Source organism: Berghia stephanieae, chromosome 5 (assembly GCF_034508935.2).
Source record: "Berghia stephanieae isolate SIO BIC M18660-M18661 chromosome 5, UCSD_Bste_1.3, whole genome shotgun sequence".
In the NCBI taxonomy this organism is placed as follows: domain Eukaryota; kingdom Metazoa; phylum Mollusca; class Gastropoda; order Nudibranchia; family Aeolidiidae; genus Berghia; species Berghia stephanieae.
The window spans coordinates 29556412-29566411 of NC_088364.1; the positions used below are offsets into that span (position 1 = coordinate 29556412).

General features: G+C 35.4%; 1 protein-coding gene across 20 annotated transcripts in view; it reads right to left on the minus strand.

Moving 5' to 3' along the window:
- LOC144972722 (uncharacterized) overlaps window positions 1-10000 on the minus strand; it is a 206160-nt gene that overhangs the window by 195011 nt on the left and 1149 nt on the right. For all 20 annotated transcript variants that reach the window (XM_078914296.1, XM_078914297.1, XM_078914290.1 and 17 more), the window contains exon 2: window positions 7373-7973. In XM_078914296.1, the coding sequence (XP_078770422.1) occupies window positions 7373-7876 (504 nt within the window). In that variant the 5' untranslated portion in view covers window positions 7877-7973. The remainder of the gene's footprint in view (window positions 1-7372; window positions 7974-10000) is intronic.

The following is a 10000-nucleotide window of genomic DNA, read 5'->3' on the forward strand; positions in this document are numbered from 1 at the left end:
TTCAAAAGTGATGTGAAGATCAATGCGTAAGAGCAATAACCGCGCCTTATATAAAATTAGTATCTCTCTTCAAACCCACAACCTACCTGTATTAGGGCTAACACAATACTGTTTAAATAATAAAAGTATGCGGAGAAAAAATGCGATTGACCACTACTTTTGCTTTTAACCAACCAAAAAAAGTATTTCCTAAATAATTCAATCGAACGTGTGACAAAAGCGCCCAGGATCGATCATCATTGAGACGCTCTCATTGGGTTTTTTTTTCCACTAATTTCAGTGAACTTCTACTTCATTTTTATGTCTATCATTACGTTCGTCAACTTGTCACTAAATCTCAAACCTGAGACTTCGAAAGCTTCAAGTTTAAGACTTTTCAACAAGTCAAAGGTCATTTATATGTTATAATATATCGATATTTGACGTCAAGGTCTTGCAGTCAAATTGAGGCATGCCAGTTACTTGAATCTAACTGAAGCAAGGATTGTCAGATTGTTTTATCTATGCTTTTGTATTTTTGGTTACTAAAAATCTCTACCGAAGTAGTTAGTGGACTCCATGTCACAATGAAATCATGGTGATTATCAATGATCATTTCTTTTTCTTCACAAAACATATCGTTACCTTTATTTTGACATGTTAAAAAGTGACATTTTTGTGGTTACATTATATATATATATATATATATATATATATATATATATATATATATATATATATATATATATAATATCCGGCTCAAAGTTTTATTGTTGGCACTTTAGGATGTCATCCTCTATTCGTATCTCACAAAGATAAGATTTTAGGTTAGTCGTTCTGATAAAAACACCATTCTTAGACGGGCATTTTTTGGTTGTTTCTCTCTTATTACTTAAGCAGTAGGGACAGGTTAGCACTGCATCAATGTGTTGATATGATTTGTTTATTCGACGATGTAAGAAACGAAAGCAGAGGTAAGGAGTTCGTGTGACAAGTGGCCGATAGAAGACAATGGGATTAGTGAATAAGATACGAATCTGGTTCAAATATCGAAACAGTTAATTGACATAAAGAAGATACGATACGCAGGAGGCGGAGGGGGAGGAAAAAGAAGAAGAAGAAGAAGAAGAAGAAGAAGAAGAAGAAGAAGAAGAAGAAGAAGAAGAAGAAGAAGAAGAAGAAGAGGGGTGATAAGGAGGAATCAGAAGGTGGTGATAAGATATAATGAAGGTTGTTGGAAAAAAATCATAATATCGACTAACAGTCTTGTCCTACATGCTACATGTTAAGTGTTGCTGTTGGCTAGGAACTCCTTGTAGACGCTAGAAAGTGCTTGGAATATGTGGAAAATACTCAAGAACAAGAGGAGGATGAGGTAGAGAAGGAGGATAGAAGAAGAAGGCGGGGAGAAGGAAGAGGAGAAAGAGGGGAAGAGCAGCAGCAGCAGCAGCAGGAGGAGGAGGAGGAGGAGGAGGAGGAGGAGGAGGAGAAATAGGGAAGAGAAGGGTTAGAGGGAGGAGTCATAAGATGATAGTAAAATAAACTTAAATTCAGGTTGTTGGGAATCATCATCATTGCCTTTTTCACCATGGGTCAGGGTATAGGCCACAGACAAACAGTTTCCATCCTTCTCTATCCTGAGCCAACTTTTTTTTTTATCTCGTTCCATGTCTTATCACTTCTCTGTATATCAGCTTCTTTAATTCTCTCTTCGTGAATTCTGTCATTGCAGAAACTCTTCGGTCGCCCAAGCAAAAAAAAAAAGAGGATTTGATATGTCCGTTGCGTTTCTGTAACGGTTTGAGTTTAACGGAAAGGGGTGTTAACCCTGCGACAACCCCTTCATGGAGGACCAGGTGACTCAAAAAAGGGGGAGTCACACACCATTAGTCGCCTTTTACGTTGGGAACCCGCAATATAAAGGCTCATTTAAAAAAAAATTCAGATAAAGTGACAAAAATGGAATAAGGAAAAATTTTAATTTAACAAAATTAAAACACGATTTGAAATAATATTGACAACATCAGCACATGTTTTTTTAATTGTATGAAGTCAGCTATTATTAAACCATAAAATATGACACAAAACATCTAGCATGTCACAATGAGAATAGCATACCTGGTTTGATTCTATCTTTTGTAGAAAACGATTACCTTAATGGATTTTCAATTAACAGACCGCATATTATGAAAATAGTTTTTTTTTTCTACCGAACGGATAGTTAACGATAACGTGACAGCCAGTAAAATATTTCGTGGACTCTTCCTTTGATCTTATCGTTTGAATTCAATAGCATTTCTCGAATAGCAAACACACGCGATTTCTATACATATCATTCTACGACAAAAATAGCGATTCACCTAGAAGAAGCTATGAAAAGATTGCAGTTTGTTAACGTTTACAACCTCGGGTCATGCTATGAAGTAATCTGTTATTGGGCTGTCTATTTTATCACAGTTCAATCTAATATTGACGAGCTTCGCTCCTGATTTATGCGTAACACCTGGGGGTGCGAACACCAGCAGAGTATCGAACCTGACCGGAGGCCCGATTTCTGCAAGAACGGGAAATCTTAGGATCATGTAGAACACAACAAAGACATGTGAGTATTAACCCTCTCTTACCACCTACAGGAAAATCGTCACATTCGTTACGATGCAATCAACAATTTTCTCATTCTAGTTTTTCTTTATAATATCACAAAATTCAAAGAAAAGTTTTTGTTATAGCCATACAAACGTGACACTGTCTTGTAGAGCTCATTTTGCTGAACAATATTATGTATAGAATGTACGTGTTGCTTTTCTGTTTGAGTAAGAAAAGTTTTTGGTTGTGTTGGTTGGTCTGATGGCGGAGGGAAAGTTCTGGAAAAGGCTGGTAAGGAGGGAGTTAAAATAGAAATATATCACTATTTAAAAATCGAGTTTATCAATGTTTCTTGGCGTTACACTGAGAGAACCAATTACTTCTACTCCATGGATAAGACGCTTTTTAATCGCATTGTATATTCTGACAGATACAGATACTTAATGACAGTTGGGTGCATAGAGATGGGTCAGAAGAAAAAAAAAAACATGATTAAACCCAGTCCTTTTGTTTGCGAGTTGAGTCTTCTACCAGAGTGGTGCTATCCGGACCCCATAGACGAGAAGTGATTTGCCCCCTAAAGAATTCACAAGATACAAGATAAAGTTTTGTTGACGTTGAGAGCCGACCGGTAATTCTGTCGTACTCTAAGAAATACAATAAGCTTTTATGATTTTGGCTAGAAAACGAGTCCTTCAAATAATATAGATGGATTAAAATGACCCTTATCTTGTCAAAAACTCACAAACCCGAGACTTTCAAACAAGATGGAGGCCATTTTAATCGATCGATATTTGAAAAGCAACTTTTCTGGCCAAAATTTTTATATAGAATTTTTTTCATAGCGTAAAAGAATTTAAGTAACCGATTTCTCGTCAAAATTGTTGTTAGTTTAAGGTACAATACGAGATGGGTTATATTTTCGTAATTTGCGCTCTTGTGTGATTATCATTAGCTTCGATGATTTTTTCCAATCTCCAGCCCAGTCTTATCTTGAATTTGAACAAATGTACTATTGTAAAATAATAAATAAATAAAATTCCCTTTATTCATCCCCAAGGGGAAAATTGTTTTTAGGGTCTATTCCAAGGGAAGACTGGAATAATCCAGGCGTCAGCCGCAGTGCAGCGCCGCAAAGAGAGCTAGGGCGAGGTGACTTGCTCAAGGCCACACAACGAGGCGGGTTGTCGAACTCGGTACCTTTTGGGTACGAAGCAAAGACCGTACCGCTGAGCCATGCTGCCCCTAAAAATCAATCCTGTGTAAGCGGTATAGATAGGCGCAGTAACAAACAAGTAGTAACATGATCCAAGGTAACTCTCCATTTTGCTAGATGGTCAGCTATCGGCACGAATGTTTACAAATGCAACTCAATCTGTTATGGGCATTCTCCTTGCTTGTTCCTATTTGTTTATCACAAGTCCTATCATTCACTTTTCTCGATGTCTTACCATTAGACTGATTTCAGTTTACGTATGGAGTTGTATTCTGCCAGCAAGAAAGATGTCAGTTCTAGTCATGTTATATACAAAGTAATCATATGAGTGATTAAAAGTTAAACATAGATTTTATGGAGAGCAATATCACTAAATGCAATCATCCTACCTGCTCATATATATCTGCAGATCTGATCGCAGCCATCATTAACTTTTAGCCTGACACAAGAGCTCACCAGGACTTATAGATAGTTCGAAGATGACGTCACTCATGTCTTGTTATTGTTTTTTGCCATCCGCGTTTATGAGTAATGCTCACTGAACTGTATTAACCTGACTATAAACGTACATGGATACACACAGTTTTGTGTGTTGGTCCGTTATACTTCCGGATGGCAATATTATGAGCTTCTTAGCCAAGCGCATACTATCTATAGTTTGGGTCATATTTTAGGTTTGTGCAGCGTCTAGTGAGTTGACGTTAGTAGTGCTCAAGGAAACAAGCGATCCCATTGGTTGAAATGTTGAATACAACTCACGATTTGTTTTCTTTTGTGGCCAAAGACTTGTCTTTTGACGTCATTTGTTGGTAAGTGTCAGGCCATGAGTTCACGAAGGCCACTGTCTGAACCCGAACGCAATAATACTCTTCAATAGTCGAAACGTCACTTCCTTCCCAATGACGCATGGTAACTTAGTAACACTGGCTCTAAACTATCGGAACAATGGCGGACGCCCGTATGAAATATTTCTCCGGCGGGCATAATTATAAAAGCGTATCCAGAGGAAAATAAAACATATAAATTTGATTATGATTTGACTTGTACATATTCTGATCACAAGGCATATGAAAAGTTCTAGCCAGCATCAAGAATAAAAAGTAATGAGTTTCTTTGTTTAGAACCAAGATGGCCGCCGTTGCCGGGCGGCGTGACATCACACTACTGAACAATTGCGTGATTATCATGCTGGGCTTGTTTTAGCAAGGGCGTAACGTATGCCTTTATGGGTTAGTTTGAGACCCTTTTCATTACAATAATAGGAGATCAGACCTGAAAATAAGTATACATAGGACCCAGGGCACTAATCCTGTTTTATATAACAATTAACTTGATGAAAAAATTAATTTTGAAAATAATTTGAAATATATTTTCATAGACTCTTCATTTTCCTCAAAAAATATAAATTTAAATCAAGGTTGTGCATCGCTGCGCAAATTAAAACAATATGAATCAAAGAGGACCAAGTATCTAGATATAGTTGAATGGCTACAATAGCTATTAATTTTCAAGCTAATAGGTCAGGCGTTTTAAAATTGTAATTCTCGCTGATTGAGCAACTGAATCAAATAGTGCTTGCAAAAAGTACTTTGAGAATATAACATCGTACCCAAGAGTTGACAAGAATGCATAACTGTTAGAATTATTTTGTTTGAAATGGGCGTAAGATCGAACAAAGACTGAAAGAACCACAAGAAAATAGCGTTTTAGTAAGCTGAACGAATTAATAAATTTTCCATTGTCATTTGCCGCGGTTCAAATGTAGATAGACTTACTAGGTCTAAAATGTCAAGAAAATGAAAGCAAATTAAATATTTTGTGCTACGCCTTTTTTTAAAAAGGCGTGTGACAAATTCAATAAGGTGTAGCGTTATGTAAACATTGACACGGATCGATTCATTGTCCTTTGTTTATTTTGCAAAGAGGAAAATTCCATAATCATCAAGGCAGTGTTAGAGATAGTGGAGATAAAGAAAAGAGGAATTTTAGAGCCATCATGCCCGCATAGCTGAGAAGGAGGAAAGGAGGTTGGGGGGGGGGGGGAGTCCAAGTTTTTGTCGCTTGACATGATTAGCAGCAATAACTGCTTGTTGTCCTCAGAATACGAAATAAGTTAATCACAGATACCATTCTCAGCCAGATCAATAAATAGATAAAATAAGATTCACTGTTTTCATCCCATATATAAAATGTGTCTTTAGAATTTTTTTCCAATGGAAGATTCGAATAATCCTGGCATCATCCACAGTACATCGCGCAAAGTGAGCTCAAAAATGGTGACTTTCTCAAAGCCACACAGCGCAGTGAAGAGTTCTGGGTACGAAGCAAAGATAACCGCTGTGTTGAGAAGCTACTAAATTACTGCAAATGGACACCGTATCAGATGAGGTCTTCTGGGTGTAAGTCGAGTTATTTGTGATTTATGAGTCTCGATTGCTCAATTGATTGAGTCCTCGACCCACGTGCAAACAAATAAGATTCATTCAAAAATGCTTAGAGTCAAGTTTCTCTCTGGTACGTCTGCCACCCAACAATATTTGAGTAGCTGTGTTTGTTATAGTCTATCTGTCGAAAATGTGTACTTTGTATAAACCAAGGTCCTATCAAAAGGGCAGCGAGCAATTTTATTAGTATTTCACAATACAGAGTGCTGTAAGCATAGACCCTGGCTTTAAGGTTGGGTCTTATGTCACTGATAAACAATTTTTCCCCTCCAAGTATTTGAATTATAAAACCTCAATAAACAATAATGTTAGGCAAACATTAACACACCGACTGAATAGTCATTTTTATTCTTGCTCCATTTGTTTGATCAGCATTGAGGGGAATGCTGGAATCAGTCCTGCTATCTTCAGATTGTAGAGATAAGTTCGTCTTCAATAAATAGCAGCCCATAATAAATCAATGTGGTATCCGTATTGAACATCAATTATCGCAGTGTTATGAAATCCCTCGTATCGCCTCGGTTTACCTAACAACCCACAATGCCACGTTTTATTAGTTCTAATCTAAATAAATCTAAAGAGTCCAATAATCCATCACTGTGAAGCATGGTCATTGTATTACAACAATGATAAATAAAGAGGTAACAGTACTTTGAAACCATCAATAATGCCAGGGTATTCCGAGTTTTGGTATCGTCGAATGGACATTGAAAATTGTTGGTAGCATCGTGATGAGACGAAAATCAGTTGAACAGAGATTTATGCCAGATTCTTTCGAGATAATTTTGCATCAACAAAAAAAAAAAAACAAAAAAAAAAACAACCGTTATAGCCTATAACGTATTATGGCATTAAGAGCCCATAACAGATTATGCCATTAAGCGACATGAACATAAGTGCATGATATAGACTTTAGCCCTTTATCAATTTTCAAAAAAACTGCTTTAATTCTGTAGAATATAATAGTACAATAATCATGTTTTTTGTAAGTGGGCGGCTTTGAGTGGAGGCGGAGGAAAGGAAGGAATTGCGTCATAATGTTTGAGCACACTGTACTGATGGGTATTGTTCAGTTTTGGACATCTATAGTATGCTAAATATTCAATAGATACTGTTTTGAATAAGTAAAAACAGAAAATCTTCTTACCTTGGATAAAATCACATCGACCTTTTCGTTGACTAATCGATCTATCAATGCTTGATAATCCTCTTGAGAAGACTCGAGTCGATTCAGTCTTTCCTGCATAGACACCAACGTTTCGTGGTAAGAGACCAATGTCCAGACCACAAAAACCACAACTAACGACAGTAAAGACACGGCAAAACACGCAAAAATCCACGTTATGATCCTAGAATAACGTCCATGTTTGCTGTTGTTTGTGTTGCTGTTATTATTTCCAAAAATACCACTTCCTCCACCGTTGCTCGAATTTGAAGAATTTTGAAATAATCCTTCATTTTGGTGAGATCTGTGTACTGTTCCAAGGGAGTTATCAAATTGTGATACGCTAGGGCTATCTGAGCCCCGGTCTTCTTTATTTTTCTTGGATTTTATCATTCCATTTCCATCCGTTACTTTGGACCCCCGGCTATCCATGGTTTCGTCCTTGCTGCCTTTGGGACTAAGGCTTTTGTATTTGGTTGATTCCATTTTTGGGGGAGACAACAAAAATGTAACTTCCCCTCGAAATAAAAATCACTTCTGAACTTTCACTTTTTATGATACTATATATGTTTAATATCTTAGCCTGAATAAAGAAGGTTTTTTTTAAAAAAATCAATGCATAATGTAAAAAACCGGGCAATTCAAAATTGCACAAATGGACTGTATTTATAAAAATAAATCTATAAAATTTTTTGAAATAGCATTTAAGAAAATAAAAGTGGAAATAAATACCAAACTTTTTTTTATAAACCTCTAAAACCCACATTAAATTTGTGACGTGTCGTATTTCAATTTGTTTTTCAAGCTGTGAAATGATGCATCAAAACAGCAGTAGCTACTGTTTCTAATTTTGTTTTAATTACAAACGAATTTATTTTGCGTTCACAGAGGTGCAACAGTGCATTGTATATTGTCTAAAACGTTATTAATATAGAAAAATCAGATGGGGGGAGTGGGTGGGGAGGTGAAAGGGAAGATTCGTGAAAGAGACAAATTATAATTATTTGTGTTTTAACGTAATGAAGCGTTTAACAAAAAAATATCAATGGGCGCAATCAAATTTCATCATTTTGCAGAATTATTTTTGGAGTATAACAAGTAGACACTATCAATGAATGGTATGCGTTTAGGTAAAATACTCACAATTTGCGCTCACTAAACCAATATTACCAACACACAAACTCTCTCCTTTATAGTGTGTTAGAGATAATTTTGTGAGAATTAATCACCCAACTAGCGGTCTAAAAACAATAACAACGATCCTAGTAACGTCAACTTTATTTATTCCAATTCACACCTTATTTATTATTTAACAAATTGGTTAGTGCTGGGACTCATTCTTTATTCATACTCTCACAATTGTGACACCTATTTCGAGCCGTGAGAACGGAACCAGCTGGTGCAAGTTTGGGCCTCCTTTTACAACATTGGAGATTTTTTTCTTTACTTTTTGGTCTAGTTCTATTTAACGTTTTTGATCGGAATATTCCATGAAAATAATCTACATTTTGTATAATTTTTCAACTCATGGTGCCTACTACAGATTTGTTTATATTTGTAATAAGAGCGACTAGAGTTCATTCACCTTCAACTATCGACTACAATCGCAATGACAAATGAAGATTAAATTATAATTTCTTTTTTTTTTTTTACTTAAAACCAAATTTGACATCTTCTACAAAAAGATCCGATTTTATGTCAGAGGAAGATCATAAAGATCTAATATTTATCTATTTGTTCTTTTATCTTATCTCCAATTACTTCAATGTATTCTGAGTAATATGCAGAATATTTCCGACAATAAAGAATCTTTTGAATTGAATGAAGTGAACTAAATCTCCCTGACATGATACCGTTTGGAGGCGATGGTTCACAAATATTGTATTCTATCTTTGCTCTAAGCCAAGCATTACTTTGATATTCATTCGATCACACATCTTCTATTGACAAATATATAATCAACTGTGATATAGTAGTGTACTATGACCATTATTATTTATAGGAGTTTCATATGATATAATCTCAATGATTTTGTAATTTCAAATTGTAAAATGTTTGCTGATGATACAAAGATGAATTCCTAAACACAAAATTGGCAACTTCTGAAAAATTATTTATATAATTTATTATCATAGTCTACCGATTATAAATTTAGTTTTAATAAGCCGAATTAACGAGGAATGATTGAAATTTTTACCTCACCCATCTTTAAATTACAGATGAAAGAGTGGTGACTCTATAATATTATTATAGCAATACAAGATTTCCACAGTTTTCTCCAAATTGATTTTTTAAAAAATTCTTTAGGTGTTCGGACATACTATTTACCCGCGGTGACAAATACAAAATCGTTATCAGTTATTAAATTATTCGTCAAAACATTTTCATTGTAAAGTCAGTTAAAACTTGAGCTTTTAATTTGAGCAATATCCACTTAATGTGCTCAAAGCGCTATAGAGTTAAAACATGAAACAGTTAAAAACCAAAAACACTAAAACTATAAATCAATTCAAAATGCTATTCATAAGGAGTTCTATAAACTAAAAAATGTATGTGATGATAATAGTGTGTCAATTATTTTTATTTTTGATTGTTCCGCATTATTATCAT